The 19,206-nt window shown below is 40.6% G+C and overlaps 1 protein-coding gene across 5 annotated transcripts in view; it reads right to left on the bottom strand.

Moving 5' to 3' along the window:
- Positions 1-19,206, bottom strand: part of fbxw7 (F-box and WD repeat domain containing 7) — a 133,151-nt gene that overhangs the window by 65,518 nt on the left and 48,427 nt on the right. For all 5 annotated transcript variants that reach the window (XM_080302492.1, XM_080302494.1, XM_080302491.1 and 2 more), the window contains one exon: positions 18,498-19,010. In XM_080302492.1, the coding sequence (XP_080158618.1) occupies positions 18,498-19,010 (513 nt within the window). The remainder of the gene's footprint in view (positions 1-18,497; positions 19,011-19,206) is intronic.

Genomic DNA, 19,206 nt, shown 5'->3' on the forward strand with positions numbered 1-19,206 from the left:
TCCGCGGCTGCTGAGTGACCACTCATCTGTGACTCTCCTCAGCTCTTTCCCGGAGAGTGGCACGGTTGCCCCTCTGTTGGTCTGCCTTGGCCTCTTGTGCTCTGAGGGTCTCTGATGTCTGGAGCCTGGATCTCCTCCATGCCTGCTTCATGCCCTGGAGGACGGGGCTATGGCTCCCTACACCCTCTAGCAGATCATTACATGAAGGAACCTTTTAAATACATGCGCACTCATGCTCACAGGTGTACACACAGGTGCTCCATTTGGTAAAGTAAATCCGTTGGGCATCTTTCTTGGCCTTTAGACAATTTTGATGGCAAAAGAACCAAACGGGACAGGCGGGGGAAAACAAACAAACAAACTAGAGTTGGCTCGGATTTAAGGCTATGGCGCATCCAATTGTGCTGAATTATGAAAGAAGAATGTGTTCCATACACCACAACTCAGATGAATTATTTAAAGAGACGTGGGTGTGCATTTGTGTGAAAGAAAGTGTTTGAGGTTTTATTTTGCTTCATGTTTTCAGTTTTAAAAGGCGATGTTTAGGAGCTGGGACACTAAAAGGCAGTTTATCTTTTCTCGGCTCCTGTCTAACAGCGTGGGAAATGTCAGAGCCTTCAGGCAGCCCTGTGGCAGGTGGAGGCACATTGCTATGCAGCATGCTCTGTATGTAAAGCACCACAACACTACAACACTGTACACCAGCAGCTTGAACTCGAGAGGTATTTAGTTCAGGCTCAAGTTAACCGATCAGCTAGGCCAACTTGACATTGGAAATTACATGCAAAATAAAATTGAGAAGAACAACATTTTCCTTTTCATTTCATGTTTCCCCCACAAAGTCATAATATTTATAAAAAGCCCAAGCAGACTTAATTTAGTCACAAGCAAACCACATAGGCCGTTTTCTGCCGCAGTGTTGAGTCTGCTTCACACGGGTAAACAAAAGTGTTTGGCTGATGTGAGTAGCTATCCGACTGGATCTGTATACTCCCTGGAATGGGACTCCTTCTCAGAATAGCCAATGGCAGATGCCTTCCCTCTGTTATTTGCAGCGAAGGGCAATAGAATCCACTCTCTTGCAATGCACTGTGGTTTGGACCTTAGTTCAGCAGAGAGCGCTTGAAATTTGGAGCAGAAAAATCAGTCAACTTTCAATTATAACTTCATGTGAGAACTCAGTTTTTAAAAAAGTTTTAAAGAAGTCCGACAACTGTGCAGCAAGCAGACTTTAGACATTAACACAGAACAGCAACATGTGCAAATGCATGCTACTGCACAACAGACCATTTAAATTTAGATTGTTAATAGTCTAAATTAACAAATTAATTAACTAAAATTAATTTTGCTTTATTTATTTTTTTAAACAGCTAAACAGCACTTAACTGAAAACCTAAGACCAGACTGTTTGCATCTTTGGTTGCAGAATGACTAAGTCAACATAATAAACAAGATCTCTTGAACATAGCCTTGGTTTTAGAAAAAATGCACAGTTCAGTTTTTTTTCCTGCTTTTCGGGGTTACTGCTGTAAGATGCAAACAAAAAACTCAAATACCTAACATGCCATGAAGTACATATCCATGTAAGTTTGTAAGTGCTCGAGCACTTTCATCAACCAGTTCAATAGCAACACCAAACAAAGAGGGGGCTCTCTCTGGAGCTTCATGCCAACCTCCCTCCAGTATGTTACAACGCATTGCATCAGTAATAGAAAGGAAAGAAGGAGGAACAAAAATAAAGGATGCAAACTTCAAAAGATTAATTAGCTTCTTATCCTGTCAAACACAATATTCTGTATTTGGCTAAACAGGACAAAAATGGTTAAGATGCCCGACTGATGCCGTTTGTAGAACTGAATGATGCTGTCAGGAGGGCTTTAGTTTATTTAAAATGCTTAACCCGTTTCTTGCAGGCAGGCAGTGATATGGTGAAACACGAGTGCTGCTGAATAAAGAAGAAGTCTGGTAGAACTTTTAAGGTGAAAAAAGATAGCTTAAAATTAAATTATTCCAAATATGCTGGGCACTCAGAATAATTTACCTTACTTAAAGTGGACAGTGCATAATAAAGATCAATTAAATGGTCTTGCTGATCTTGTTAACAAAGTCCATATTTTTAAATCAGGCAATTTCAGTGTTGCTGTAGTCGTGTTTTTGCTGTGGCCATTTCTCATTATAAAGCAGCAGAGAACTGCATTTTGCTCCTGTTACACAGTCTTGTAAATAGTGCATCTAGTGTGTACCGTCAAACATTTAATTGGGAAGCCAAGTTCTGTCCTCCTCTGCTAAAAATAAGCAAGCACAGTCAAAACACTGCAATAAACTGAGGTGAAATCAAGGTTTTCAGAACGGAAAACAGTTGACCAACGACAAATAACACTTGAGCCTCCATCAAATCATCTGACCTCCAAGGAGCAGGATCCGGTGTGTATATCATGTCACCCTAGTTGTCACGTGCCGGTCAGGGACACACGACTCGAATCGAAAGTGAGCGCGGCTTCAGTGTCTCCAGGCACATGTTCTCAAAAATAGACAGGAAACCAGATTTACCGACCTGCGCATGTATGCCATCACCAACTAGTCAAGCGAGAGTATACTTCTATGCATGTCCGCAGTCATAATACACACAGTGAAGAATCTTGTTTATTATGACCAATTCTTTGACTACATATAAAATATGACTACAATCGCACCCGATGTTCCTAAACTATATGCATCATCATAAAACTGATGACACATATAATCTTAAAGTGCCCAAGGGAACTAGGAGAGAAGGCTGTAGAGATACAACCTGAAAAACAAGCATCAGATCTTTGCTGCCATAACCACCATAAAGGTTTTCATAACAGTAGCAGGTTTGTAGTTTTTCTAGAAGAGAGCAGTTAAAATGGCAACAACTGTATCTGACTGGAAAAGTCTCAGCCCAATTAACCACTGGTATAATTAAAATTCACAATCCTAATGAACAGTCTAAAGCAGGCCAATATATAGATCTGTATCACTATTGAACTTACTCATGGACAAACCTACAGGAGACTGAGGTGTGAGAAACTTGCTAAAGAAAGTTGTAGCATGCCCGGAGCACCTGCTCAAACCACAGATGCTTCTTGCTGATAGCCGTTGATGCAGGCATAGCTGCTATGGGCAAGAATAGATTGCCTTACTCAACAGCCCTGCAGTGCAGGGTGTGGTGGCTGAGAAAATTAATACCCCAACTAAAATGTCCTGCTGTTAATGTTCTATATCGTGACTGTGTTTCCGGCAGCCAGAATAGGTATCAAGCTGTTGGAGGAGATGGCAGTGCGGATTCCCCTGGTCACCTTAATACTGGAGTAATTCAAGACTATTTTAATCAGCACAGCAGTAGCTCCAAACTTTAGTGGTTTATATGTTTGCCTCACAAGTGAAAGATCTCAGGTTTGATCCCACGAGGAGACAAAACCCTTTGGGGTGTGTCAGAAAGGGCATCTGGTGTTTTAAAAAAAACAAAACCAACATGTGGAGCTACCCGCTGTGGAGACCTCTTCTTAATAAGGGAGCAACTAAAAGTAGTTTCATTTTTAATCAGCAGAGTATGAGAAGGTTTAGAGCCTGGGTGCAACCCTCTGAGATACTCAGCAGACATATAGATGCAAGAAATAACCTCTTAGTAAAACCTCTTTAACAATTGAAAAAAAATAATAATAATAATAATTGTAAGAAAACATTTTGTGAGCAACAAAGCAGAAAGTCCAAGCTTAAAATGCGTTCATACTGCCAGGTTATACTAAACCACAGAGACCATAAGAAACCCCTGCTATGCCATTCACTGACAGCTGTCACATATGCAGCATAGTCCACGTGGCATGTGCTCTACATGCAGCAGTGTAAGCAAGAACCGGCCTTGTGGGACCTTTCCATTTAGTTCTTACTCCAAAGTAAACGACATGGAAGCTCAAGATTCTTTTCAGACATACGTGTGTATGTTAAACCAACGAAATAGTAAAACAAAAGCATTCTTAAACAAAGCACATATGCTTTGGTATTTCCATTGCCGAGTCTGCTGCATAAACAGTGATGAAGATAGAAGTAGGGCTGTTCGATATAACGATATATATCGGATGACGATATAAAAAGCCCAAGATAGAAGAGTTTCATCCTTTGACTTTACCTCTTCGATCATTTTTGCAGTTTTCTTGCTTAATGCTTGAAAGCCAAGTGTACCATATTTGAAACACGAGTTCTAGACTTCTACATCTTTGTTATTTTGTTTCTCCTGAAAAACCTAAATAAAACTGCACAATACAATTTTAAACAATAAACTGCAAATAAATGATGATGTGGCAGATATAATTCAGATTTGGAAAAATGGCTAATCAACTTTTCTTTACCTTTATTTTTTATTTATTTTTTTAGCAGTTTTATTGTATTTTATTTTGTTCCATTTAATTTGCTGAGCTATTTGGATTTTTACACGCTGCTACTATACTACATTCACCATAGAATGGGTTTTATTGTATTGTATTGACATTTTTAGTCAGCATGAAAACTGCAGGCTATATTCATACATAGTAATTAGAGATAATAAAACACTTTGCTGTAAAACAAAGTGCAATGAAGGTTTGAACTCTGCTTTGTTTACCCATCCTGTTCCTGTTTAAACTGAAGAAACTGCCTGTTGTGACATACCACAGTTTATCCTTTTAACCTATGATACAGGCCATTACATAAAAGGCACAAATCTTAACAGACATTTCGTTTTTAAAAAATCGAATCAACAAAGCAGCTTGCTTTGTTCTGGAAGAAAACCCAAGAAGAAGAAAAGGACAAGCCGACCCTCCCCAGTGACTGTCACATCTATTCTCATTTCTATTTCAGTCCATATTTCACAACCTCTCTCCTCACCATCAGAGTCCTCTTCAGACTTTTGTGGCAGATCCAGTGGTGACATTTTTGACTAATCTATCTATAACTCCAATCACAGCACCCAGATAATTGGCGAAAGGTCACCAGGACAATTATGGCTCAATAAAAACATCTGCTGTCACTGCTCTAATATTTAAGTTCCCCACCAAATCAGATTCTTTAAATGGAGCGTGAGTACAATGTTGCTGAGTACAATAAGAAAGCTTTCCAGCTAATGAAGTTGATTTTAAGTAACATTTTAAGGGAAAAAAACAAAACCAACAAAAGAAACCTAACAAACCACACATTCCTTCTTATCGACAATTTAAAAAAAAAAAAAAAAAGTTTGACAAAATACAACTACTACATTACTGCCTGTATTACTCGCTTCATTGCAAAATTGTGAAAACGAAACCAACCCTCAACTGTGTTATAGACTTTGAATTGTACTTTTGTGCATTTAATCTGACAATAAGGTGGTCTTAAAGTTTTTTTGTTTTCAGTTGGGAAGCTGATTTCTGGCAATCTGATTTCATTAATTTCCAATCACATTAAATTATCACACCGATTCCAGTGAGCACATGAGTCAAAGTAAAGTTTCAACGCGAGCAGTGTTACCATTACAGGCAACTTAACTAATTCCGTAATTAAGTAGTAACGTAATTTTATGGCTTCAACCAACAATACTGATTTCTACATTAAAATAAAAAAAACAAAAACAAAAAAATGCAAACGTATTTGCCAATTAACAAAAAAGAAAAGAAAAAACAAATGTCATAGAAGGCAGGATCAGTTGCTCTATAGCCTATCATAAGTCAACAGCTGAAGACACTTTTGTTTTAAGGTTTTCCATTTAATCAATACTTTATCCAAAAACTTCCCCTAAAAATAGGCTCGTAGTTTACGGCCTTTTTAAGGCTATAAGCTGGTGTCCGTCCCCTGCCATGGGTGGAGCTGGGGCACGCGAAGCTTGTATCAGTGCATAGTGAGATGACAAAAGGACAAATTTGTATTTACATTTGCCATTTTTAAACTAGTCATATCACTACCAATCAACGTACTGTGGAAAAAGAAAGAAGAAATGTTAAAAAAGGGGAAAAAGGAGTGGGGGGGTTAGGTCAAGATTTTTAATTTATCTGTAGCATGTAACAAAAACAAGTCTATTACGTTTACAATTTGTCAGAAAAACATTCGCTTAACTCAGTTATAACCCTGTCAATGCAAACTATTACTAGAGTAGTAACGAACGAAAGCAACACAGCAGCTTAATTTTTTTGATTTGCCGTTTTCTATAAACAGGCAGCTATAAAAGCAACACCAACCAAGGTGAAAAGGGGTAAGCGTGTTCGATGACCTCTGGCATTTCCGGATCGGCCAAACCCAAACTCTGCGACTGGCTGAATATGTACAACACTCACCCGTCTACGATAGAAAGGCAAACCCTGAGCAATGATGTTGATGCTGAATATCTTGAGTACTTTCTGAGGAGGTAGTGATTCCGTGGCGATGTCTTTAGAATCAGCCGGGTTGAGTGCCTGGCTCTCTGGCGGGACGTGTAGAGTCTTCTCTTTGTTACACGAAACATTCGGCATCTTTCTCTGAGCGCCGGATGACGAGAAACGGGGAATAGGGCAATGCCGCAGCATTGCAAGAAACAAGAAACAGAAAAGGAAAGAAAGAGATGTCTAACGTATCATTTCCCACTAAGGGGCTCTGAAAACCGACCAACTTGCAAGTAGATACTTTTTCTTACACCACTGCTGGATCTCCCTCGGATCTCTCGAACATTGTGCAGCAGATGTGTTAAAACTGCACTTGTCGAGCTCCTACCTACTCAGAGCTCATGCTGACTGGCACCCTTTAAAATATCTCCGGAGTGTGAGGTCACTGTTGCGCCCAAGCCAGGCAGAGCAGCTGCTGTCGGGGCCTGAAAAGAGGATGGATCCAGCAGCCTCTCCCCCCTCAGACAGGCACCGTGGAATCTGCTCTCATGACCCCTCTGTGGTGGAATGTGTACCAAGAGTCGTCTGTTGCAGCACGTGTATCCAGGGAACTTCCTCATTGTAGTCATTCTCTGAGCCCCTCCTGGTCCTCCTACCTCTGTGGCCTACATCATCATTTAGCCCATTTAACTTGAACACACAAAATTGTCAGCATACGACAAAAAAACAGATATCTTTATTGGAATCAGATGTCAACATGCCTGTGGAAGGAAGGATTTGTTTTACACCAACCTTCTCTGGTTCATCCCTGAACCGTGATGTTAGGGAATGTCAGTAACTTTGTCAGCAAAGAGGCTGAGGATATTTCAGGAGGCGACACAGCTGTCCAACGTCAGTATGTGTGACACATGCATTTAAACAAGAATTCACTTAATCAGTGAGGGATGCACTTTGAAGTCTAGTGCATGTGTTTTCACATGAAGCTATGAAAGCGAAGCAGCAGCAGGATGCGATGGTTTTTAATTAAACCGTGCACCACACGAACACAGTGTCAGAGATGTAAAGGAATAGTGATGTGAAGGTCCAAATGGCAGAACGAGAGAAGGGGCAGAGAAAATGGATATGTACATTCTCTACGTACGCTTTTATGCCAACTTACAAAAAAGAAAATTAATATGCAGCAGAAAAAACCTTTCATAATTGGCAGCGAATACAAATGAATCTCCAGTTCGAGTGAGTGGCAAAACACAACTATCCCTCTGTGCATTTAAATGCCCGAGCACATGGTAACAAAAGACCTACAGGGCTTAACCTCCCTTCTATTCTCACATCCACTATTGTTTGAGGAGGATTACAGGGCCTGAGCATCCGACAGTACGCCGAGGACCCCGACACACCACTCTGACAGTCAGCCGCTGGACGCCATTGAGTGTTGTAGGCAGACCAACACCCATGGCTTTTAACAGTATGTTTAGCACAGTTGGAACAAGCAACTGAACCTGCTGGACTAACAATGGCGACCACATTCAATAGATTCAAGGTTTCGTTAATAAATAAAATAAATTTTTAAAAAACGCTATTTTTTTTCTATAGGTCAACTGATCACAACTAGGAACCCCAGGAATAAGACCGATCACCAGCCTCCAGTTGGTGCATCATCCTCCAGCCTGTCACTCACTCCTTAAACACTTGAGGCAAGAAATGGTGCCTGTTGTCAACCAAAAACCATGGTCATCCAACACAAACTTGCATTTCTAGGTGGCGTCAGCTCTGGAGCTACAGCCAAATAGATGTTGGAGAAGGTCTGGACATCAAGAAAAACAAAGCAAGCACTCTATAAAGCTGTGGTGCTTCCTATACACATCTGACAGTGAGATCTGGGCAAGCCTAGAGGACTGAGGTCTTCCACTAACAATCACTCAGGCTGATCATGATCATCAGATGATTGCAACAAGTTTCCAATCAAGAGATCCTGTCCAGAGGATGTATCATCACAGTGGAAACAGGAAATTGTCTAAGCTCTTCGGAACAACTGGTTTTCAGCGAAAAGTATAATGGCTAACAAGGCAGATGAATGACAACCTCCAACACGTCAACAACTGAAAGTACCAGTAGACTGCAAATGGAGACAAATCCCAATAAAATCTGTCTCTTCAGTTATGCAGGTTGCAGCCCGTGCAGAGAAACAAAGACTTGTTTTTTATGTTGTTCTCAAAAGTCAAAGAGAGACTAGGTGAATACTCAAATTGAGGAAATGTGATGTAAAATAAACAACAAAATAAAAATGTAAAAAAACAAAAACAAAAAAAAATCTGCTATACTCCAAAACAACTAATGTTGCCTGTTAAAAGCTCAGTCAATTGTTTGTTGGCACAAGGCATCCAAGTTCAGCTTGGTGTGCCAAGACACGGGCGCACCAATCCTCTGAGACAAGAGATGCAGAGTGTCGCCTTACACATATGCACAAAATAAAATTGTCTGATGACTATTGACTACTCTGAAAAGATGGATGCCCCATTCCTCCACTTATCCGAAACGATGAACGGGACCATTTAGTTTTCCCATAGAGAAAATAACCACTACTATTAGTCCACATCCAATGTGTACTAACCAGTGAGGCACCAGTGAGCGGCCGCTTTTTTCTGATATGGTTCAGGCCTTGTAGGTTACTTGAGCTTTCAGACTAATCTTAGGTCAACAAGCTATGTGAAAGACACGCTATTCCAGTCTGCTACAACATGATCACCCCAAAGTAAGTTGTTAAACTGCAAGTCATGCAGGTGTTGTTTTTTGCTTGTTCTTCTTTCATTATAGAACAATTTCACATAATCCAAAAACCCTGAACGTTATCAATAAATATCAATTTGCTTTGTCCACGACCAAGAAACCTAAAGATTATCCTTCCAGTGAAAAATGTATTTTAAGTTCCCAGTTTGCTATGGGGTGGAAAGTGGCCTGGGGTTATGCACCATCATAAAAGGGCAAAAAATATCCCTGGCACAAAGTAGACAGGAACATGCATCCCACAAGCTTAAAAATAATCAAGAGTTAGCCAAACAGGAACAATTAAAAGAAACCTCATACCATTCTAATAGATACTGACAATATGTCATGGCCTATTACAAATTTATTGTATTATTACATTTATCTCTCCTTTTTTCTTTTTTTTTTTAAATTACTTTGCCTCACTGTTACTAATGGGTCAGAGGGGTTGCAATCCCTGAAAAGACTACTGGAGGCCAGAGGCCAAGAATGTTTGGCTTGGAGTAACTCAACATCATTACACGGGTCACTCCCAGCTTTTCAAAGTGACTGATGTGACGGGATAAAAACTTGGGTTGTGTGTGAGGGGCAAAGAGTGGGAGTGCCAGGTCATTATTTTCTTTATTTTCAACTGCTCCTGGAAAAGGAGCCAAGCAATGACATGGTCTGAGGAACCCCTTCAGATTCATGAGTAGTACTCATTGGTCCGGCTATTAAACTGGTTCGGGCCGAGCATAAATTCTGCTTAAATGCTGCCAAACTACCTTCATAGCCCATCACAGCAGTTTTGGAGAACTTGAGGTGATTGTGAAAAGTAAATCTCTACAGACTCAGATGAAATATAGATGAAATATATTTATACTGTGTGACAATGACAGAAAACCCATCAGCCTTAAATTAGTTAAACGATAATAATATCAAGGTATTCCAAAACTATAATATATAATGAAGTGGAAAAAGGCAGCACTCTGCTATTATCTTTAAACACCTCCATGGTACATATAAATGATTAAAGTGAAAGTTTCTGGAGGGGGGATTACATCACTCTTTCTGCTCCTCTGCATCGGCAATCTGAGCTGAGCCGCCGAAAGCCAACCACCACCTGGATTGTGTATGAACATGACCCCTCACACCACTGCCTCCCTCTGGTGTGAAGGTCTGGGACAAATATGCTGCACTGAAAAAGCTACATCTAAAATCTTTTGTGATACAACGCACTGCTTACATGATCTTCAACTAAGAACTGGATTTTGTAGGTGCTTGTTTCAACCCTGCAGTACACTAGTACACTATACTATACATGATCTGATATTTGCTATGCTGTTTGTACTGCACTGAGTAAGCCACTTCATATTCTGTTTTTCCTTTCTTGATTTTTGATTATTTTATTTTGTCGTTTATTAAAAATTTCCATTACTAGTGATTTTAATATCAGATATTCATTGTTTATTTTATTGAGCTACACAGCAATATATATATTTTGGTTAAGCCGGTTACTTAATATTTGTTTTGTTACTTGAACTTTCAGGAATACCCTTGACTTTGGGATAAACCGTATAAACACCCCTCAATAAGAGAGGGGTGAATAAAAATGAAAGTTAAATTCTCTTAATGAGCTGCAAGAATGAAAGTGTTAGTTAATGGGAAGCAACTGAGAGTTTTATATTGCTGAAACAGTGACTTGCTGTGGTAGGTTTGGGTATGTTCAAATAGGGGCTCAAGAAAGCCCAGGTTAAAAAACAAAAACAAAACAGAAGTCCAGCTCGCAAAAAGACCTGCATGAAGAAAATGAGAATACATAACCTGGAAGTTATATGCAGAGTAACCCCAAAACAAGAATCAGCTGAAGGTGGCTGTAATGAATGCCAGGAATGCTTCAGAAAGGCGCAACGTGAGAATTGGTTAATTATCAGAGCAGGAGTTAACTACCTTAATTAGCCAAACTAAACTATTTTTGAAATAGAGTTATCTGTGTTATTTGTGTAGACACACACACACACACACACACACACGCACACACACAAAAAGAACAATTCAGCAGGCCAGTGGAGGTGTATTAGTTTATAATGAGGGCCTCTGTGAAAGTAAATCGTCATCAATATATATCGGTAATGACTCAAACTAGTTGCTTTCATGTGGGAGGCTGAGAACACTGGTCCTTTGTGGCTCATTCCTGCCTGTGTGATAAGGCCAGTGTGTGGGAGATGCCACCTACATCTGCCTTCTCTTTGGAAATATATTTAATTGGTGGCAGCGAATAGAGGTGTGTGTGTGTGTGTGTGTGTGTGTGTGTGTGTGTGTGTGTGTGTGTGTGTGTTATAAATTGTGTCCAAGTTTGCTAAGAAGTTATTAGTCATTCCATCTAAGACAATATAAAAACTTTGCTTGTGTACAGAGCCGACTGCAGTTTAATGCACATTATGAATTTAAGCATTCGTCATCGTGTTATTCATAAATACAGATTTAAATACGTTCTTATGGAAACGGGGATACCGTGAGAAATATTTCGACCTGACTGGAGTCAATGCCACCAAAGTCATGAGCAGACGCAGCTCCTAATATGTCCTTTTGTAATTACTCACAAAGATAAAGAAAATCCAATTATGGGGTTTCTGAAAGAGTTTGCTCGACTTTCATTAATCTCTGTATCATCCATTGTAGCTGAGATATTATTCCTTTTTTTCTTCTGATAGCTTCTCAGATTTTCAAACAAGTTCCCCACCCACCTTTATCCTCAGATGTAAATTTATGCAGATTTCATCCAACTTATTACCCAGACAGCTGGACTGTGGTCAGGATAACGTACAGTAGTTTCTTTTTTCTCCCCCCCCTCCCCTTTTTTATTTTTTTAAGTTAAGGCAAAATTATTTAACGGACCTGCACATGGCGGCACTGACAGTTTATTTCCATCTTCTTTGAATCCAAATAATTCAATACTTTATTCTATCACAGTGGAGGTCGGTACCCTCTCCCCTTATCGCACCTTCCTGTTTTGCCTTATTGTGGCTCTGCAGATCCACTTGCCACCAAAGGTCTCTGATGAGTCATGATGAGACATCTAATCCTGTAAGATCACATAATGCCTTATTCATGAGTGATATATTAAAATTAATTCTAAGACGGACAGGCAGCAGTGTACTGTAGTGAGAACAAAATGGGTATATTATGTTCCTGCTTATTTAAAAACTGTTTAAAAGTGTAATTAAGATGCAATTTAACTGGATTTTGCAATGTGCTTTCCCATTTGAATTGTACTCTTAAAATACCGTAAAACATTTAATGTTTGTTTTTGTGATGCTGATTTGCATCAAAGGGTTTCAAATTCAAGAGTTACAGTAGTAGATATAATAGATCATTCTGCAGAGAAAGGAAACAGTAAAACAAACCATTTTTATTTGCACCTTGACCTTTTACCTGTTAAAAACTATTGTAATAAACCTGTAGTGCCAAATTAAAATATCCTTAAACATTTATTTTTATAAACCGCCTTCCCATCGACTAATTTATATGAGACATTGTACTGAGATACACCTGCTACAGCCAAGCGGGATCATGTTACCTCAACACCATATATTCATTTAAGTTATTTAATACATGAACATATGTTCTGCATGCCCTTTTAGTTCACATACCTTTGAACAGGAAGGAGTGTGTTTAAAATGTAAATCTGAGTTACGTTTTCAGTTGAATCCAGACCATCTTTGCTCTTTAGACCTTCAGCAATCTTAATGCGCAGCCAGTATCTAGATTCATAAGGCTCTTGATGTATTTAGAAGGTCAACTGATGAGCATGACCCGAAGTCTCACCTCGTTCGCACAAGATCACAAGATGGGAGTGTTGAGTAAGAGGAGAGGGTGAAGATTCTCATTTGGGCGACTTGAGCCTACGGCACCTGGGAACACAATCTGTGCACACAGGACATTCCGGGACATGCAGAGTGCGGAATATTTTTCAAGTTTAGAATTTTACAGAGCTGCTTGAACTTTCATACATCTATATATATTATATATTTTTAAGTTTGCAAACTTTAGCAACATGACCCAACCACACACGTGCTGATCTTCCACTGTTGACACACATGTATCATCAGAACTGTACATTTTCTATCCGAACTACAGGAACAAACCATGCTGTCATGTAATATCAGGTTGTCAAGCTCTAATCAAGCACATTAACTCTGGTTCTCCAACGTGGTAAAATAATTCTAAGCTTTAAATGAACGAACATCACAGATTGCAAATATATATTCTCCTATAGTTCGTAAATAGTCCAAATTAACAGATTTATATTTCAAGTGAAATATTTGTCTCCATGGAGTCTTTAAAACCAACCTGAATTATTTTAAGAATGAATGACTCAGTAAATAGACACGGACGGGCTGCTGGTCACTTTAAATAAGAGAATAAATTCAAATATAGCTCAAGCAGCAATGAGGGGGCCGAGTAGTGCATCAGCACAAAGTCGCCATGGTAACTTGATGTGATCAACTTCAAAAAGCGTGGGTGTGAAGACTGAGACGGAAGGAAACATTTTTGCTCGTAGGTGCACCTGCAGCTCTCGAATTTTTGGAGACTAACTCAGAAAGGGGTGAAGTAGTGAGGCAGTTTATGAGAGATAGTATCACTTTGTGTTTGCTGCCCCCCCCCCAAGCCTTTCCGTACGCAATCTCTACACAAAAAGACCAGGGTTTGGTCTTCCTGTATGGAAACAGTGGACCACACCAGACGCATAAATTCTGTCTGTGGTTTCTACTCACCTAATCTTAATGCAGTTGTACATAGCAGCTGTGCAATTTCTTAGGCATTTATTTTTCTTCTTTGCTAAACTATGCTCCATTTTACAGCTGCATATAAACGTAACCTAATATAAATACAGTGCCATCGTAGCTCAAACCGCGCTGCAGTACTGACTACATAAATGATAAGTACCATTTTTTCAGCTTTCTGAAATTATTACTCTGACTCTTCAGATGTGGTCCTAACTCTGCACCTCTGACATCCTGAATTATGCTCTAGAACAGCTGTGACACAGCTTCAGCTCCTGGATCAAACCGTGAAACCACCTGCTGCTAACTTCTCATGCTGCTAACTCTCCAGAATCTCAGTCTTCCTATTGTAATTTAGTTCATCATCGCTTTATGTTTGAGTGTCATCACAATTGATGGGAGCAGGAGACAGATGGGCTGGGGCTGCAGCTGTAGTGACGCTGCATCAGTCTACTGCCGTAAACAAAGCCAAGTATAAAAGTGAAGCTCTAGATTTACTGGTCGATATACGTCCCTATCCTCACCTATGGTCCCGACTTCTTTTGTCAGTGTCTAAAAGAACGAGGTCGATACAAGTGGAGGAGGAAATGAGCTTTCTCTAAAAGCAGGGGTGGGGAAGTCCAGGCCTCAAGGACCAGTGTCCTGCATGTTTTAGATATCACCCTGGGTCAACACACCTGAATTAAATGATTAGTTCATAGGAGCTAGGAGCTTCAAGGAGCTTATTTAGCCATTTAAATCAGCTGTGTTGGATCAAAGACGCATCTAAAACCTGCAGGACACCGGCCCTTGAGGCCTGTAAGTCCCCCAGCCCTGCTCTAAAGGGTTGCTGCCTTCTCCCTCAAGAGACAGGGTGAGGAGCTCAGCCATCCGGGCATAGAGTAGTACTGCTGCTACTGCACAATGAAAGAAAGCAAGAATGGCTCCTGGGTAAGGTGTTTAGGGCATATCCCACCGCAGACCCAGGATATGCTGGAGAGATTACATCTCTGGGAATGCCTCTGTGTTCCCCTGGATAAGCTGGAGGAGGTAGGAGGTCTGGGCATCCTTGCTTAGCCTGTTGCCTGCCCCTGCGACCCATGCCCTGGAAAGCAAAATAAATTTTCTGCAGAATCGCAACCCGGGCAATGAGCATTTACATTAGACAACAAGTTCACATATTTTCACAATGTGCTCAGTGCGAAACAAAGGTGAATGGACTGGTAGGAATAGTCTTAAAGCACCGGAACCAGTTCTATCCCTGTATCACAGTGGCTCTGCTTTCAAACCTAAGCTAATGTGGTTATTTTTACAACCCAGCTCCTTTCTTTGTGTTCTGCATTTACATCTTTGTTCCTCCTACCCACCTTGTTATTTTACCACATATATCATGACGTGTTTCTATTTTACTCCTCTGATCACATCAGTTTTTTAATATTGTATCCACAGAGTTCTGAAATTAAGTTTTCATGGTTTTTTTGAGGGTGGGGGGTTGCTCCTCGGGTATCAAATAAAACTAAATTCAGCTCAGTAACAATACACGTGTGACTGTGATGAATGACTTACACAAGCTTCTTCTTCTGAGCTTCACCTTCTCACTTGAACTAATGATAAATGTCAAAGCAGTCCTCCTGCACCACCTCCTAATTCCAAGCATACAGCATCCACAGCTGAAATAAATGTGTTCATCAACATCAAAGCCAGCTGGCCCACTACACTGACTGAGACCCTGGAAAACATATCTGACAGCTGTGTCAGATGGTGAGAGGCACAGGGGGAGCAAATTCAGGCTAATGGCTATATTTAAGATAATATAAGCAAGGACAAAATCAGCATCAAAGCCTCTCACACTAAACCTCACACAACACCGACTCTCTGGTATGACACACAGGAAACAATGCCACATGCTCTTCAACATCTATACTAAAACTTCTTGAAAGTATTGCTCAAAGAGATTTTAGAGAGCAAAACAGCAAAGACTGCAGAGCTATTGAAAAATCCATAACTTCAGTCACTGCTGAGAAGAGAACTTTCCTCTTAAGTCCTCCACATTGCTCCAAGAGTATATTAAAAAAGGAAGGAATAATCTGACAAAATAGTAAAAAACGTTGGACAGCCAATGGAAATTATAAGTCAAAGTTAAAACAAACATAAGGGAGATTTGTGGTAGAAGTTTAATTTCTGGGGTGGGGGGATATGTATTTTCATGACCCCGTGATATTAAAGTTAAATTAGATAATGCCTAAAATAAGTGGCCAATGAAGTCTCAGGATGTCTGCCAAAACGGGACTAAGAACTTGACAAATATTGGATTAAGATGCTCAAAATTTAAATATACACAACAAATATGTGCAAAGTGAAAATATGTTGTTAGTATCTGCCATGTACAGAGACTGTTAAACAATGACATTTGGATGGAGACCTAAACACTTACTAAACCTTTGGTACTAAAAGTTGTCAGCCACAGATTTACTACTTTGCTCGTTCCATCCAAATTGCTAAACAAAAATATGATTGTCACGCTGAGCCTCTCGAAAACTTCCCAACCAGCTCGATTTCTGGCTTTTAAATATAGGTGCTGTGAAGGCCACACTGAAAGACTCATCACTGAAACTGGACACCAGCGTTACTGTTGAAGCACTGGTGCATCAGAGCCTTTTGAATTAGTTTTAGAACATCAAGCGCTGCCTCGCTTCCAGCTACAATCATTACACATCATGTCAGACATCAATCAGTGAGGCATGAAGGTGCTTTTACCAGCTCCTAAAACAGCGCCTGGATATTGCACATATGAATGAAATACTGTCTCCGGGAGCAGGCTGTGGGTGTGTGTAGTACGCGGTTATTATTTTACTGCAAAAGCCAGTACAAAATGTTCCTGGAGTAGAGCTAAAGCAGAGAAAGGAAATTGTGCTTTCTTTTAATATTTATGCTCAGGATTAACCTGTCATGACAAAATTAGTATGCATGTGTGACACAGGGGAGAGAAAAAATACCATGAAAAGTCTCAGTAAAGTATCAAACTGTATCAAGCAAAGACTAGTACACTAGTAAATACGCATCTCCAGTATGAGCATTTTATCTAAGTCACAACAGAAAGAATCAGCGACTTTGCTCTTTTTAAACAGTTCTTCTCCACATATTTCAGGAGAGTCTTCACATCAGTTTCCTCAAGTCGCAACAAGCTTCACAAGCATTAGCAGCCACCTTTACATTGATTGTAATCATGCAGTTCAAGGCAGGACTTGTCACTCAAACTTGCAAGCGCGGAGTAGCCGTTATGAGCTGTTGTGACGAGCATGTCGCCACATGATCTCGCTCTAGTGTTCAGTTGATTTGAACACTGAAGATTCACATTATTTCCAAATATATGGTGAGCTCTGCCACCCCCAAAGAAACAACTTCCAACAGGGTGACAATGTTTGAGAGGCACAAAGCCGTATTCTTTGCAGTAACCTTTAATTTGCACCTGCAGGCGCTGACCTGTCAGGATTTTCATAAAAGTTCAGCAATTGATATGAGTGAGCAGTCACTATAAGGAAAACTCTCAGCACTCTATCATTACTCTGCCAGCACTGAGTGGCAAGGAGGGTCCACTCTACTGTCGAGGATGGCAAAGTTTATGTCATGAGCCACATACAGCTCCCTGTGACCTTATGTGGGCTGGGCCGGTGAAACTTCCTTATGTTTGTGTGTTTACCTTATGTTTGACACCCCTGGTCTATGCTATAGCAAAAGGTGGGGCTATCTGGTGTACTTATGAGTACGGGGAAAACGTGCCTTCAAGTCTTCCAGACACATCAGACCATGAACAGATTTAAACCCAAATCCCAGCTGTTTTCTCTTCTGAATCAACTCAGTCTTGAGCCAAAACTGCCATTAACAAATGCAATTTCAGCACTTACTTAAAACAATGCTTTTATACTTTTCATCTCAGCCATTCAGGTTCATCTTTATAATTTTTCAACAATGCATTTTTTTTTCTCTGCCCGTTCTGTTGGTTTTTGTCTTTTGCCCTTCTCCCCCGTCCCTCTTCTCAGCTGTTTCTCTTTCCCTCTTTCTTTCTCCCCTTCTTTCCCCCAGTCAAGTCTGTCCCGTATTCAGTAAGTGAAAATAAAATAAACAATAAAAGGTGAATCAAATGGACCATTACGGCAAGGCTGGGATGGTCAGTTTGGTAAAGTAAATCCGTTGGGCATCTTTCTTTGCCTTTAGACAACAATTCTGATGGCAAAAGAGCCAAACGGGACAGGCCAAAAAAAAAAAAAAAAGAAAAAAAAAAAATAATAATAATAATAATAATAATAATAATTTTTCAACAATGTTTACTTGTCCTTCCAAATATATAATGCAGTTCCAGTATCCAATTATTTCCAAGCAGATGGTTCAGCTCCTGCAATAACAAGCGTTTTCCACAAGAGGGTGCTACCATCTTAAATATGGACCACGTAGGCGCAAGTGCAACACATTCAACAGTTTCACACAGAGATGTATAAATGACATAAACAATAAGTTTTTCTGGAGTTGCAGCGACATCCTTAATGATGATGCTCACAGCACCGAAAAATATCCTGCACACATTTAAACAGTTTACACTGGAACTACTTTCGTCACTGGAAAGTAGTTCCAGTGTAAACTGTTCAATACAAATAGCTTTGCTTACCTTTTTGTTGGAAGAGCTTTGGCGTGTACATCCCGAGTCCTCATTATTATTGGGGGCAGACACACTGTTCCTGAGAGAGAGAGAGCCTTCCTCCTCTTCCTCCTCCCTCCCGCTCTCCGCTGAATGTTCAAAGTCATCACTGTCTTGGTCCATCTCTTCCTCATCCTCCTCTTCCTCCTCCTCACCCTCTTCCCGCTCCTCCTCTTCCCTCCCTTGCTCCTCCCCTCCCTCTGTCCTCTCCTCTGCCTCCTCCTCCTCCTCTTGGTGGGTGCTGCTATTGTTGTTCTCCTCCTCTTCCTCTTCCTCCTCTTCAGCAGCAAGCGGCTGCCCTCGCAGTCGTCGCTGCTCTGCCCCCCACATCCATCGGGCTCCTTTGTCACCTCCGTTCACGCCGTTTGGCAGGCCCTCTTCGTCTTCCTCCCCTTCCCCGTCCTCCCGAGGGCCGTCGCTGGCTCCGGACTCGCTCGGCGCCCATGGTTGTTCTCGCTCGCCATCAACCTGCGACGCCTCGGGCTGTGAAGAGCCAGAAAACCAAAATACAATATCAGTGAGGAATGATCTCGTGAGAAACTCAATCTGTTGCATGTGATCTTGCACAGAGACTCTTGCCTGGTCACCAAACTGTGAATCTAGCGCAAACTTCGATGTTTAGGTTACATAACTTAAGTCTTCTTACGCAAGTTCATATTTCCACAGACATTTTCTCTGT

The sequence above is a fragment of the Astatotilapia calliptera genome, chromosome 6 (assembly GCF_964374335.1).
Source record: "Astatotilapia calliptera chromosome 6, fAstCal68.1, whole genome shotgun sequence".
Classification (NCBI taxonomy): domain Eukaryota; kingdom Metazoa; phylum Chordata; class Actinopteri; order Cichliformes; family Cichlidae; genus Astatotilapia; species Astatotilapia calliptera.